This window comes from Myotis brandtii, unplaced genomic scaffold (genome assembly GCF_000412655.1).
Source record: "Myotis brandtii unplaced genomic scaffold, ASM41265v1 scaffold115, whole genome shotgun sequence".
NCBI lineage: Eukaryota > Metazoa > Chordata > Mammalia > Chiroptera > Vespertilionidae > Myotis > Myotis brandtii.
The window spans coordinates 21772280-21787932 of NW_005353967.1; the positions used below are offsets into that span (position 1 = coordinate 21772280).

Below are 15653 nucleotides of genomic sequence, written 5' to 3' on the forward strand. Positions count from 1 at the left end.
GGGGTGGGAACTGGGAGGAGGGGAGTTATGGGGGGAAAAAGAGGAACAAATGTAATAATCTGAACAATAAAGATTTAATTATTTAAAAAAAATTAAAAAAAATTAAAAACAAAAAAAAACAAGCAATTATGTGTTCACATTTCTACACATCACTGGGCTGAGAGCTTCTTGGAGGCTAGGACTGGGTCTTTTTTACCTTGTATTCCTGACATCTAGCACATGACAATGAATGCTTGTTTAATGGACAAATTTGTGAAAGAATAGGCTTCCTTTCCCAGTTTAGCTTGACAGCAGGAATGTAAATACTAGTATGTGCCACTAATTTGATACATTATCCATGTTCCAAGAAGTCAAAAAGGAATCTAAAGTAAGAAACATTAATATTTAAATCAAAAGCACTTATAAGTATTTCATTTACTAACTTGATTCTAATCAACTCAGCAGTTGATTTGATGAAAATTGGTAGAAATCATGGCAGCAGTGAGGCTTTGAACTTGATAAAGAGTCTGCATCACAAAAAAAAAAAAAAGAAGAAGAAGAAGAAGAAAAAGAGAGTCTGCATTAGTCTTAATTCTCCAGAAAAAAAGAAAGAATAAGAGATACATATTTATTTATATATCTGTTCATCCATCCATCCATCTACCCATCCATCCATCCATTTGTTCATTCATTATAGGAATTGGCTCATACAATTATACTGGTAGAGGCTGAGAAGTCCCAAGATCTGCAGTCAGCAAGCTGAGACTCAGGAGAGCTGAGGGTGTGGTTCCAGTCCTAGTTTGAGTTTGAAGGCAGGAGAAGACTGATGTCCCTGCTCCAGGACAGGTCAAGAGAGTTAAGTCTCCCTTACTCCATCTTTTTGTCCTATTCAGACTTCCAGTGGATTGAATGAGGCCCACTCACTTTGGGGAGGGCAATCTGATTCACTTAGTCTACTGATGCAAATATTAATCTCATTGAGAAACATCCAGAAACACTCCCAGATAATGTTTAACCAAATATATGGGCAACTCCTGGCCCAGTCAACTTAATACATAAAATTAACCATCACAGAGTCATACCCCCCAACAAGGAACAAGAAGTACACATATACTGTGGCAGTTTGCTAATGAACTGATGTAACTTGGGTTTTGTCCTTTTGCATTTTCAAACTACTGAATTTTTAAAAAATACATTTTTATTGATTTCAGACAGAAAGGGAGAGGGAGAGAGAGATAGAAACATCAATGATGAGAGAGGATCATTGATCGGCTGCCTCCTGCACTCCCCCTACTGGGGATTGAGCCCACCACCAGGCATGTACCCTTGACCAGAATCGAACCCCAACTCTTCAGTCCGCAGGCTGAGGCTCTATGGCTGAGCCAAACCAGCGAGGGCCAACTGGATTTGATGGAATTCTTGAGTTAGTTGATTTTTCTAATTATAGTTGCCTAAATATTTAGGCCCTGGGAGTCATAACCATGAGGCGTGAAGTGGTAATTGATTATGTGACATTATTCGGTAACTTTTATTGAGCATCAGCTTAGCTTCTAGGTTTATTTCAGTTACTTAGACACAATCCCTACCCTCAAGGAGCCAGGCCTTCTGGTGAGAAAATGCACTGTAAATAAGCAACAGGAAAATAAATGTCTCAGTACAACTAGTGATACATATTATGGTGAGAGTGAGGAGAATGCAGGGAAAGTTAGAGCAGAGCCACTGATGTGCAAAATAGCTTGGCATGTGGAGGGTGTTGAAAAGCTGAGTGCCAGCCAGTGCTGGAGCATGGCTGGCATAAAATGAGGCGAGAGAGACCAGCGAGGGCCATGTCGTGCAGGCTTTTGTAGGAGGGGGATGGATTTGGATTTTGAATCAGTGTGTAAAGACCTTTATAATTCATTTGAACAATTGACGAATATGATTTTTCAGTCAGAGAGTAATTGGATGAATAAAGACAGGTGGTCTGGCAAATGCTAAATGCTCCTTAAGGCAACTATTTCCCCCGTGAGAACATAATTTAATATGATTATGGGAAGATAGATTTTTATATTCAAACTTCCAGGTAACATTTCATTTAGCAATATATGGTAAATCAGAAAAGGAAGCAAACCCAAGGTATTTTCGGTTGGAAAGAAGGCAGCATGCATATATAACTTCCTGTTCTCTTATGGAGATCGCTGAGGGGATATTTTACTAGTACATGTGCTTGTGCATTTTCTGTGTATCTTGTGAGTGAGTCACTAACTGCTCCTTGTTCTGGCATATCTTTAGGATGTTTGTAGAGTGAACAGTTGAAAGGTAGAAATGATATCTTCCTTGGTAGCAAACAGCAGGTTTGCTTATAGCCTTAGAAACTCAGGGTTTTTCTCTCCTGAAATGAAACCCACTGCTCAGCATCTGAGCAGGCAGGTACCATGCCAGGCAGGTGATGATACCCTAGTGCTTTACAGCCTGCAAGCTATCATATTAGCACTTTTTGTTACTGCTTTTTTCCTCCAAAGTCACAAGATGAGCTATTCTCAAACAATCACATCTTAACTGTGACTTCTATTCTAAAACACGTGTGAAACCTAGTAGCTTCTAAATATTCTGCCTTAAATATTTTTAACCAAGTGGGAGAAGACTTCAGCAACAGAAAAAGTGCTATATTAAAATTTTAGCATCATCGAATCATGAAATATATTAAAATGGTACTTGATTTAAAATAAAAAATGTTATGTATATGCTTATGCATGAAAATATAACCAAAGCAGATTTATGTAATGTTAAGGACTAAGGGACTAACACTAAGGTTTCTGAGCGTTCACAGAACCATTACCAACACAGTACAGGATCACCATGTACTTGCGCTCCCACCTCCTCCTGACCAGGGATTTGGGCAGCGATGTGGTTAAATACTGCTGCTAATGTCATGGGGGACCATATACTCCTGCTCTGGCGGCTGGAGGAGATTTTCTGTATTTGCCCTGACCAATAGAGTGGCCACTAGCCACACATGGTTACTGAGCACATGAAATTTTGATTAATCCGAATAGAGATGTGTATAAATGTAAATTATACACCAGATTTCAGACTTAGGGTAGAAAAGGAAGATACATATCTTATTAATAATTTTTAAAATTAATTATGTTTGACATAGTATTTTAGGTTAAATAAAATACAGGGTGAGGCAAAAGTAGGTTTACAGTTGTTGTATGGAAAATATCACAACAATTAATAAATGATAATGCAAGAATAAACTCTGTTTCACATGCAAAAGTAGGTTTACAGTTTCCGTACAACAGCTGCAAACCTACTTTTGCCCCACCTGGTATATTATTACAACTAATTTAAACTGTTTATTTTTACTTCTTTCAATGTGGCTACTAGAAAAATTCAAATTACATATGTAGCTCTCTTTATATTTCTGTTGAGCAGTGCTCTTCTAGGTCCTTGCTACTCAGAGGGCAGTCTTTAGGTGAACAGCATCAGCACCATCTGGAAGCTTGTTAGAAGCAAAGAAGCTCATAAATGCCCCCCTCCGAGCCTCCCAGACCTCCTGAATAAGATTTGCATTTTAACAAAATCTCATGTGATTTGTATGCACATTAAAACTTGAGTCCCTAAGCCCTAGCTGGTTTGGCTCAGTGGATAGAGCTTTGGACTGTGGACTGAGGGTCCTGGATTTAATTCCGGTCAAGGGCACATAGGAAATTATGATTTTGTGGGGGAAATATTTGCCTAGGTTGTGGGTTGGATCCCCCAGTGGGCGGCATGTAGGAGGCAGGCGATCAGTGATTCTCTCTCATCATTGATGTTTCTATCTTTCCCTCTCCCTTCCTCTCTGAAATCAATAAAAATATATTTAAAAAAACAAACAAAAAACTTGAATCCCTAAGACTAGGATTGCTTGATTTAGCAGATAAAAAATACAAGATGTCCAGTTAAATTTAATTTTTAGATAACAAATGTTTATTTAGTATAGCATACCCCAAATATTTCATGGGATATATTTATTATTAAAATTATTGTTATTCATTACCTGAAAATTACTTATTATTATTGTTTATCTGAAACTCATATTTAACTGGATGTTCTGTATTTTTATCTAGCAACTTTTCCTAAGACTTAATTCCTGATTTGTCTTGCTACCTGAAATTTCACAAAATGAGGAAAAGGATGGAAAGGTCAAAGGAGAGATGAAAGGGGGAAGTTGGGTGAAATAAAAGAACTGAGAAAAACAGGGAATAAGATGGGAAGTAGGAATAACATAGGGCATGGAAAGACCACATTGATAATTTTTATTAGTAACTTCCTTATTTCTGCATTCTCCCAGGTCCCCAAGTTATCATCCTTTAACTCCTCATTTTCTATATGGCTTCCAAGAGCCATGTTGGGAGAATGTGTGTGTGTGTGTGTGTGTGTGTGTGTGTGTGTGTGTGTGTAGTAGTAGTAGTAAGGATGGATTGCTTTCCTACAACCCATCATCTCTGAAATGTCACTTACAAATAGCACCTTTCAGCTATCAATATTTGGCCTTTAAAGACTTCAAGGTTCTTAAGTGCCTAAAATGCTGACACTTTCATTTTGGAGGATTTTCTTTATTGTGGCATTTAAAATTTATTTTTAATGTAAAACCTTAGAGATGTTGTTGTTGTTGTTTTTAATGATTTTTAGGTGGGGGCTGGAGGGATTGGAGGCTGACAAGGAATAACAATAGATATTCTTTATTTAACTAGTCATGGAAGGGAGAGGGAGAGAGAGATAGAAACATTAATGATGTGAGAGAATCATCGATTGGCTGCCTCCTGCATGCCCCCTACTGAGGATTGAGCCCAAAACCTGGGCATGTGTCCTGACTGGGAGTCAAACCATGACTGGTTCATGGGTCGATGCTCAATGCTTAACCACTGAGCCACACCAGCTGGGCTATCTCTGGTATTTATTTATTTATTTATTATTTATTAAAATTTTATTTGATTATAGTAGGAACACCTAACATAAGATCCACCCTCTTAACAAAGTTTTAAGTATACAATACAGTGCTATTAACTATAGGTACCATCTTGTACTGCAGATCTCTATAATTTATTTGTCTTGCTTAACTTTCTGTCTGTTTATTAACAACTTCCTATCAGCTTCTGCCCCACCCCATGGAAAACACCATTCCACTCTTTGATTCTATGAATTTGATTATTTTATTTTATTTTTATAGTTTTAAAAAATATATATTTTATTGATTTTTTACAGAGAGGAAGGGAGAGGGATAGAGAGTTAGAAACATCTATCAACTGCCTCCCGCACACCTCCTACTGGGGATGTGCCTGCAACCAAGGTACATGTCCTTGACCAGAATTGAACCTGGGACCCTTCCATCCTCAGGCCAATGCTGTATCCACTGAGCAAAACCGGTTAGGGCTGAATTTCACTATTTTAGATACCTCATATAAATGGAATTATGTACTGTTTGTGACTGGCTTATTTCACTTAGCATAGTGCCCTGAAGGTTCATCCATGCTGTCACAGAATTCCACCATTTAAAAAAATTTCCCCTTTTTTTAAAAGGCTGAATAATATCCATTGTATGTGTATGCCACATATTCTTTATCCCATCATCCATCAACAGACACTTCAGTTATTTCTAAATCTTTGCTATTGTGAATAGTGCTGCAGTAAACATGGGAGTGCTCATATCTCTTTGAGATTCTGATTTCAGTTCTTTTGGATAATTACTTATAAGTGCAATTACTGGATTCTATGGTAGTTCTATTTTTAATTTTTTGAAGAATCGCCGTATTATTTTCCATAGGAACTGCACCATTTTATATTCCCACCAAAGGTGTCCAAGAGTTCCAGTTTCTCCACATCTTTGCCAACACTTGTCTTTTGTTCTTTTGATAATAGCCATCCTAACAGGTATGAGGTAATATCCCTTTGTGGTTTTAATTTCATTTCCCCCTTTTGGGCACCTTTTCATATACATGTTGGCTATTTGTATGTCTTCTTTGGAGAAATGCCTATTCAAGTTTTAAGGCCCTTTTTAAAATTGAATTATTTATTTATTATTTTTGCTATTGATTTGTTCCTTATATATTTTAGAATTAATCCTTTACCAGGCATTTTCCCATATAATCCTTTTGAAAATATTTTCTCCCATTTGATAGGTTGTCTTTTCACTCTGTTGATTGTTTCCTTTGCTGTGCAGAAGCTTTTTAGTTTGATGTAGTTCCAGTTGTCTCTTTTTGTTTTTAGTGCCTGTACTTTGGTGTCATAGTCATGAAATTATTGCCAAGGCCAATGTCATGAAGCTTTGCCCCTATGCTTTCTTCTAGGTTTTAAGTATTTAATCCATTTTTATTTGATTTTTGTGTAAGGTATGAATAAGAATCCAATATCATTCTTTCGCATGTAAATATTAAGTTTTCCTAGCATCATTTTTGAAGAGACTGTCTTTTCTCCATTGTGTGTTCTTGGCACTCTTATTTCTAGGCTTTCTGTTTTGTTCCTTTGGTCTAAATACCTGTCTTTGTGCCAGTAGTGTACTGTTTTAATTGCTCTAGCTTTGTAATGTATTTTTGAAATCAGGACGTGTGATGCATTCAACTTAGTTCTTCTTTTTTCAAGATAGATATGGCTATTCAGGGCCTCATTTAGTCTTCACAATGATTCTTTGAGTTAACTACTTTTGTCCCCACCTGCAGATGGGAACACTAGGCTCAGGAGGAAAAGGAACTTTCCCAGTATCACATAACTAGTCAGGACTGGAGCTGGGAATGCCCTGGAGTGCTGTCCGACTCCAAAGCCAGTGTTCTTTACTATTATACTAGAGGCCCAGTGCACAAAAATTTGTGCACTCAGGGGGGTCCCTCAGCCCAGTCTGTGCCCTCTCACAGTCTGGGACCCCTCGGGGGATGTCCACTTGCTGGCTTAGACCCGCTCCCCGGGAGATCGGACCTAAGTGGGCAGTCAGACATCCCTCTGGCAGCCTGGGAGCCCTCAGGGGATGTCCACTTGCCAGCGGGGAGCAGACCTAAGCTGCAGTTGAACATCCTTAGCGCTGCTAAGGAGGCGGGAGAGTGTCCTGCCACCACTGCTGTGCTGGCAGCCGTCAGCCTGGCTTGTGGCTGAGCAGAGCTCCCCCTGTGGGAGCGCACTGACCACCAGGGGGCATCTCCTGCATTGAGTGTCTGCCCCCTGGTGGTCAGTGTGTGTCATAGTGACCAGTCATTCCCAGTCGTTCTGCTGTTAGGGTCAGTTTGCATATTACCCTTTCATTATATAGGATAGAGGCCTGTTGCATGGGTGGGGGCCAGCTGGTTTGCCCTGAAGGGTGTCCTGGATCAGGGTGGGGGTCCTGCTTGGGTGCCTGGCCAGCCTGGGTGAGGGGTTGAGGGCTGTTTGCAGGCTGGTCACACCCCTTTCAGGGTGTGGGTCTCCACTGGGGTGCCTGGCCAGCCTGGGTGAGGGGCTGATGGCGGTTTGCAAGCTGGTCAAACCCCCTTCAGGGGGGGGGAGTCCCGCTGGGATGCCTGGCCAGCCTGGGTGAGGGGCTGATGGCGGTTTGCAAGCTGGTCAAACCCCCTTCAGGGGGGGGGAGTCCCGCTGGGATGCCTGGCCAGCCTGGGTGAGGGGCTGATGGCGGTTTGCAAGCTGGTCAAACCCCCTTCAGGGGGGGGGAGTCCCGCTGGGATGCCTGGCCAGCCTGGGTGAGGAGCTGAGGGCCATTTTCAGGCTGGCCATGGATGCGGGCTGGAAGCAGGTATCTGGGATTTCTTTATCTTCTATAATTGAAACTTTGTAGCCTTGAGCGAGCTCAGGGCAAGCCAGGGCAAGCGGGAAGCTTGGCTTCCTCCATCGCCGGGGGCAGTGCAAGCCTCCTGCTCGCTCCAGTTCCGTGGCTGCAGACATCTTTGTGACGTACTGATGGAGTGAGGGTGTGATGGCTAATTTGCATATTACTCTTTTATTAGATAGGATTTCATGTTTCTTAGCAAATGGAGTCATGAAATGCAGGACGAAAGTGTGAACTAGGACACAATCAGGTAAATTTCAGGATTTTCACTTTTATTTACCTGAAAAAATGCTTGTAATAATGTATAGTTCTTGGATTTTTTGAAGAGAATTTAATAGCTTCCTGCAAAACAATATGAGATTCTTATTGAATTAGAGTATCAAAACAATGCCAATTTCTAAACAGGGCTTAATTGGCAGATTTCCCCTAAAAAATCTGCTCCCTAATAATCTGTTGTTGAGATGACTAATCAAACAACCTAAATAGACCCATTGGTTTCACCCTGTTTTTTTTTGAAATCCTGATTTCAAATGAACCAGTCCCAGGCTCCTCCTTTTACCCTCCCCCTATTTAATACATCCTAGGAACATTGCCTTTTTATTGGTTAAATATGTGGTCAGTCACATAGTATGAAAAGTACTGCCTCTTCTCTGATTGCATTTATGCATTAACAGATGTGCTTGGTTTGAAGAAACGGATTCATTTCTTGATGGGAAGAAAAATCTTGTTTAGTTTTTCATCTATTTTTGTATGTGTGGGATTTTCATTAACTTTGGAACAGATATTTGCCAGGAAGAATGTAAGGTGAGAAATTGCATGTTTTTTAAGTTCATGTCTGTGAACTTCAGTGTAAATGTGAACTTAGGTGGTTTATATATTTTTATATTGTTACACAGCTACATTTGTTATTCAAAATGGATATACTAGATTAGATAATTCAGAAGCTACTAAAATCATTGAACTAGAATTTATAAGTAAGAGATAAAGATATAATCTTTATTATAAAAGGGAAGTGTTATTTGTTCAAAATACTCAGGAGACATTTATAATATGTACCAAAGTATACATTTATGAAAAAATTACTTAAATCAGTGTTCAGATTTCTTTTATACTTACAAGTAAATGTTATTTTCCATTTCTCCTGCTAGTATTATGTGAGAAGAGAGTAAGGAAAATGTTTAAAACCTCAGAAATGTATAACCTGTCCCTCACAAAAAGGTGTTAAATAATTTTAACTGGTAGAAGATAGTAATTGTGTGGAGTACATAGTATTTAAAATGAACAAGCAAAATTTCTATTTGTTTTATTTGTTCTTTTTTTTGCTTCTTTATATACCATTTAAAGGGACATGTAGAGATTTTTCTATAAGGAATAATATTCAGAACCTGAATTACTCATTTCAACAAATAAATTTAGTATGAATACAAAGGATGGCAGCAAGCAGGATGATTGCCAAAACTGTGTTAAAGAATCCTTAAGTCACCAGCTGATAAAAACTTCAAGCACATACATTTTTTAAATTTGTTTTCCCTCATTGTTTCCAAATCAATTAGTACTTCCTTTAGGTTCACCTTCTAATAATAAGTGATCTATACTCCTTAGGTGGTTATAGTTAGCAATGTTTCCTCACCTGGTTTATACAGAAATGACTGACTTGTGTATTATTACACTGGTAAAATGTACACCAAGAACTATAAAAATCCCATTTTTTTTTTTGAAACAAGGTTAATGGGTTTAAATAATCTTATTGTCAGAAAGGACCCAGAAATCTCATAAGTCTGATCATTTGAGTGTAATAATTTGGCATATTATTTCATTACTAGAGGCCTGGTGCATGAATTCATGCATGGGTGGGGTCTGTCAGCCTGGCTGGCTTTCGGGGCCTATAGGGGCAGCCGGCTGGGGGCGGGACCGCAGGAGGTTGGCCAGCCACAGGAGGTTGGCTGTGGGAGTGCACTGACCACCAGGGGGAAGCTCCTGTGTTGAGCGTCTGCCCCCTGGTGGTCAGTGCACGTCATAGCGACTGGTTGACCAGTCGTTTGGTCGGTCAGTCGCTTAGGCTTTTATATATATAGATGAAGAAAACAATGGTTGTTGTTTTGTGAATGTTCTTTCAAATTATGGATCTGAAATTAAAAATGTTTTTCAACTCTATGGGTTAATTTAAGGTTCTTAAGTCTCCAGGAAGGGTATATTATAAGCGTGTATTATGTATAAAATATCATAATAACACATGAGTATATTATATGTTTCCTAAGTGTAGAGAGAGTAGGAGTCATCGTTCTTCCTTTACATGTTCTTTCCTCAATTTGGGTTTATGCATGAAAGAAAGGAAATCTTTTCCCTCTCACACAGCATCCTGTGTGATCTCTCATTTCCACTTCCCTTTCAGAGTTTGTTTGAACATTAATTTGTTAGTTCATTTTCATGGATGTAACACATGTGTTTGTAATACTTAGTACTTTTAAATAGTTGGGCACTTTGCCTAGGTGTTGGTTCTACAGTGGTGACCAAAAGCTCCTACCTTTATGGAGTTTAAATCTAGTGTGTGTGGGGGGGTGCTTATTAATATTATTACAAATAAACTGTGAAACATGCCGTGAAAGTAAAGTATGGGGGGTTATGAGAACATATAATAGGGGGATGTGAACTAGTTAGGGACAGTGTTCCTGAAAAAGTGATATTTAAGCTGTGATCTGGATGATATGGAGGAAATAACTAGGAGTTAGAGGGAAGTGGAGGATGGAGATTATTTCAGGTGGAGAGAACAGCAGGTGCTAAGACTCTTACAAGGGAAGAAGGTACATGAAGCATCTGGGGAACTGAACTAAAGAATACCAGTGTAGCTGGAGCAAAAGGAGGGAAGTAGTGAAATGAGGTGAGCACAGCTGGCAGGTTGAGGTCTTTCAGGGCTTTGTAGGCCATGGTGGGAATGTGGTCTTTATCCTCAGTAGAGCCATAAAAGGGCTGCTCACTTTCACCCTCATGAAGGCATACTTGGGAGACTTGTACTGGAATACCTGGTAAATAAAAAATATGGCCCCAGCCACTAGAAACCTAGAGCTCTAGACACTTTTCTGATATTACAGAGATCCCTTTTATTGGAGAAAGGTCTGAATACTTTAACAACAGTGTAGGTTTAATTATTTTTAAACCAGTAAACAGTTTATTCACACAGATGATTTTTTTTTAGTTCCTACTTTAGAGATTCTGTAGTGATGCAAAAATGCATATACTAGTATATTTTGTCTTTGGTTGAAATTATGGCTTCCCATAAAAACCTCATTAATTCAGACTTATGGTTGTGGGTAAGGCCTTGCTAAATTTATTTTAAAAAGAAGTATAGCAGCATTATTGTATGTTAATGACCATAGATACATTGAAATTAAAATAAACCTGTGATATCTCCTAAAAGCTTTCTATTAGTAAATATATGGAAATTTTCAATTAGTGGAACAAATTCTCAAGCCAAGCATGTTAACCAAATGGTAGCTGATTCATTTATTAATTCATTCATATACTTTTATTCAATAAACATTTATTAAAATCTTCTGCTAAATATTTCCAAATAACTTGATACATTTTTATCTTATTTAGGTAAAATATATCTCATAATTTTGCATTTTATTTGTTAAAACATTTTAAAATTGAATAATTAAACCTGTATTATGAAATATGATTATTGAATAAAGTTCAGTTAAAGAAATTTTAAAAATCTATTTGTGTATGATGATATTAGAAAAGTTGGAGCTCCTCAATAAGTATTTTCTGGGCATTAGTGTTTCTTTCAAATGTTCAGTTACTTTTTAACTTGCACTGCAAAGTTTCGAGTTTAGGTAGATAGAGATCTTTGGCTAGAGCATATCTCTATTGTAGTTAAATGATTATGAGACAGGAGTTTTAGGTGTAAGATAGGACAGGTTTAGGAAATTTTAGAAATTTTGGAAATTAAGGGGACCATGGAAGGAGCACAGGGCTACAGAGCAGCAGAAGGTATATTTCCATAGAATTGGGGAGCTGGAAAGCTGCAACAGGTACATTTCCATAGAATGAGGGAGCTGGAAACAGCAAAAGGTCTATATTTACAAAATAAAGAGAAGGAAGCCCTTCATTCAGAAGGAGAAGAAGAAAGCCCAAAGGGAATAGGAAAACAATAGGGAAGGGAGGGGGGAGAACCTCACATGTCCCTTGTGAGGTTCAACAACCTTTGAGAGGAGTTACTATAGTAACCAGTCTGGGAGAATAGTGACCAATCAGAGGGGATATCAAGGCAGGAAGATCTGCAGCCTTTATAAGTCATAGGAAAAGGGAACTCAGTGGGACACTTTACCCCTCCCCACAAGAGAGTCCATTCTGTGGGACTCTTTTCCTCTCCCCATGTGGGAGTCTGTACTTATTCTTCAATAAACCTCCACCTTTGCTATAGCACTTTCTGTCCCTGGATTCATTCTTTGATCCCGGCAGACAAAGAATCCGGGTTCCAGTCCAAAAATTCCGTATCAATTACTTTGATGGAGCCTCACTTTTGCTGTTCAGGAAATTAAATTTCTTAGTGCTCCTAGATGTGATTGGGCTCAGAGGACTGATTCATGCTAGTCCAACTCATGAGAGACTTTATATAAATTAGAATGCTATTGTATAAAAGTTTAAAGAAAGGCATCTTTTTAAAAAGAATAAATTAGAAAAATTTGATCAAAGTAATGCATGTACATGGTTTTTAAAAAAATCAGATGAGGGGTTGGAGGGGTGCATGGGGAGTGATTAACCAGGAACTTACATGTATATATGTATAGCCCACAGACACAGACAATAGCGTGGTGAAGGCCTAGGAGGGAGGGGTAGGGTGGAGGAGGTCAATGGGAAAAAAACCAAGGGGACATCTGTAATACTTTCGATAATAAAAGTGAATTTTTAAAAAATCAGATGATGTCAAGACACATAAATCATAGAAAAAAATTTATCTCCTATTTAGTCAGCTTTTCTCTAGTAACAAACAACTTTAACATTCCAGAATCTATGATCTCAAACATTTATTTCTTGCACATGCAGATGTTACATGTTGACAGATATAGGTGAGCTGCATGGCCCTGCTTTAGCTCTGAGTCCCTTTCCAAGACCCAGATTGAAAGAGCAGCCCTATTTGGGCATGCCATTATCATGGCAGAGGGAAAAGGGCAAGAGGTGGCAGACATATGTGACTCCTTTAACGTGACTGCAGAACTGGCACACTATTGCTTCTGCTCACATCCCACTGGCCCAACCAAGACATGTAGCCTAGTCAGATGATGGGGCAAGGAAATATTCTTCACCTACAGGCGGTGCTGAATGGTACATGGCCAAGGGTACATCTCTGGGATTGTTTCCAGGAAGTTGGGAACAATCATACAATTCCACACTGCCACAATAGTTACACAATATGCATAGATGATTTCTCAATTTATACATTTTAGACCAGTGGTTCTCAACCTTGTCTGCACGTTAGAATCACCTGGGAATCTTTTTAAAATCCTGATTTCTGAGTCTCATCCTCTGGAAATTCTGTTTCTTTGTTACTAATGTTGTGGCCTCACCTGTGGGAGTGCACTGACCCCAGGGGGCATCTCCTGCATTGATCGTCTGTCCCCTGGTGGTCAGTGTGTATCATAGTGACCAGTCATTCCCAGTTGTTCTGCTGTTAGGGTCAATTTGCATATTACCCTTTTATTATATAGGATAGAGGCCTGGTGCACAGTGAGGGCCGTTTTCAGGTTGCCCACAGCTCCTTCAGGGTAGGGGGGTTCCGCCCTGGTGCCTGGCCAGCCTGGGTGAGGGGCTGAGGGCCGTTTTCAGGTTGCCCACAGCTCCTTCAGGGTAGGGGGGTTCCGCCCTGGTGCCTGGCCAGCCTGGGTGAGGGGCTGATGGCCGTTTTCAGGCTGGCCACGTCCCCCAGTGACCCACGTTTCCAGCCTCTCCTTTTTTTTTCCGGTGGGCTGGAAGCAGGTATCTGGGATTTATTTATCTTCTATACTTGAAACTTTGTAGCCTTGAGCAGAGCTCAGGGCCAGCCAGGGCAGGCAGGAAGTTTGGCTTCCTCCATCGCCGGGGGCAACCCAAGCCTCCTGCTCGCTCCAGCTCAGTGGCCTCTGCCATCTTAGTTGGGTTAATTTGCATACTTGCTCCTGATTGGATGGTGGGCATGGCTTGTGGGTGTAGCAGCGTGGTAGAGTGATGGTTAATTTGCATGTTTCTCTTTTATTAGTGTAGATTATTCACTAACCAGCCAGTTACTATACTATATTTTTTTCTTTGTACAACAGTTATAGTATAGTAACTGGCTTGTCAGTGAACAATATAGAATGGCTAAAATTAAACAGACTGACTACCAAATGTTGCAAGAATGTGGAGCCACAGAAAAGCTCATCCACTGAAATTGATTGGGAGGTTTTTTATTGTTGTTTTTGTTTGTTTTCTTTTTAGTTAAACTTCTATTACATGATAGCCATCTACTTCTGGATATTTATTCAAGAGAAACAAAAACATATTCCACATAAACCCCTTCACACAGCAGTTCTTACATCTTTATTTGTAGTAGCCCCAAACTAGAATCATCATAAATGTTTACCATTTGTATAAAAAATGTGGTATATCCATACAATTAAATATTTATTAGTAATAAAATGGAATGGAATATTGATGCATGTAACAGCATTAATGAATTTCAGTCATTATGTTAAGACTGAAAGAAGCTAAGCTCTAAAATCTACACAAATAAAAGAGAAACATGGTAATTAGCGTACAACCGCTACCCTTCCCATTGGCTAATCAGCATATCCTTATGCAAATTAACTGTCAGCCAAGATGGCGGCCAGCAGCCAGGCAGCTGGAAGCGAACATGAGGCTTGCTTGCTCCAGTGACTGCAGACTCCAACGTTCCCCACCTGACTTGCCGCTGCTCTGTGCATGACAGGGGGCGGCGCCCCAACTCCCCAATCAGCCCTGCTCTGAGCCCGACCAGGGGCTGCACCTAGGGATTGGGCCTGCCCTCTGCCACCCAGGAGCAGGCCTAAGCCAGCAGGTCGTTATCTCCTGAGGGGTCCCAGACTGTGAGAGGGCACAGGCCGGGCTGAGGGACCCCCCCCCCCCCCAGTGCACAAATTTTTGTGCACCGGGCCTCTAGTATGTTATATGATTCTGTTTATAATACTAGAAAATGCAAACTAATCTAAAGTGACAGAAAGCAAGTCTATAGTTGCCTGTGGCTGAAGGTGAAAGGAACATCTCTCCATCGCTAAAGTGCATGGGGAAACTTGGGATGTCTCTTTATTGTGGCAGGTGTAATGGGTATATGCTTATGCCCAAATGCATCGAATTGTACACATTGAATGGATGCATTTTTTTATACTTAAACTATGCCTCAGTAAAATTTGTAAAGTGAAACAATAATTTCATGCCTGCATGAACTTATTAGTAGTGACATCATGGTTACCAATTTGTCATCTTCATAAATTCTTATCCTATGTAATAAAGAGGTATTATGCAAATTGACTGTCACGCCCTCACAAAAATGACTGTCTATAACCAGGCTGGCAGGGGGGTTAGTGAGGGACGACCAAACGACTGAACAAGCAGGCTGCGTGGGGTGGCCAGGCCGGCAGGGGTGTTAGTGAGGGACAACCAAACAACTGAACAGCAGGCTGCGTGGGGTGACCAGGCCAGCAGGGGGGGGCTGTGAGGGGCAACCAGGCTGGCAGGGGGGGCAATTTGGAGTGACCAGGCCTGCATGGGGGCCAGTAAGGGGTGACCAGGCTGGTGGGGGGGCAGTTAGGAGTGACCAGGTTGGCAGGGAGGGGGCAGTTAGGGGTGACCAGGCAGGCAGGCAGGTGAGCGATTAGGAGCCAGCAGTCCAGGGTTGCGAGAGGGATGT

At 40.3% G+C, this 15653-nt stretch overlaps 1 protein-coding gene across 1 annotated transcript in view; it reads left to right on the plus strand.

The window, feature by feature from the left end:
* Positions 1–8459: 8459 nt before the first annotated feature.
* ATP6AP1L (ATPase, H+ transporting, lysosomal accessory protein 1-like) overlaps positions 8460–15653 on the plus strand; it is a 37880-nt gene continuing 30686 nt past the window's right edge. The window contains exon 1 of the mRNA XM_005858110.2: positions 8460–8554. Within this exon, the coding sequence (XP_005858172.1) occupies positions 8460–8554 (95 nt within the window). The remainder of the gene's footprint in view (positions 8555–15653) is intronic.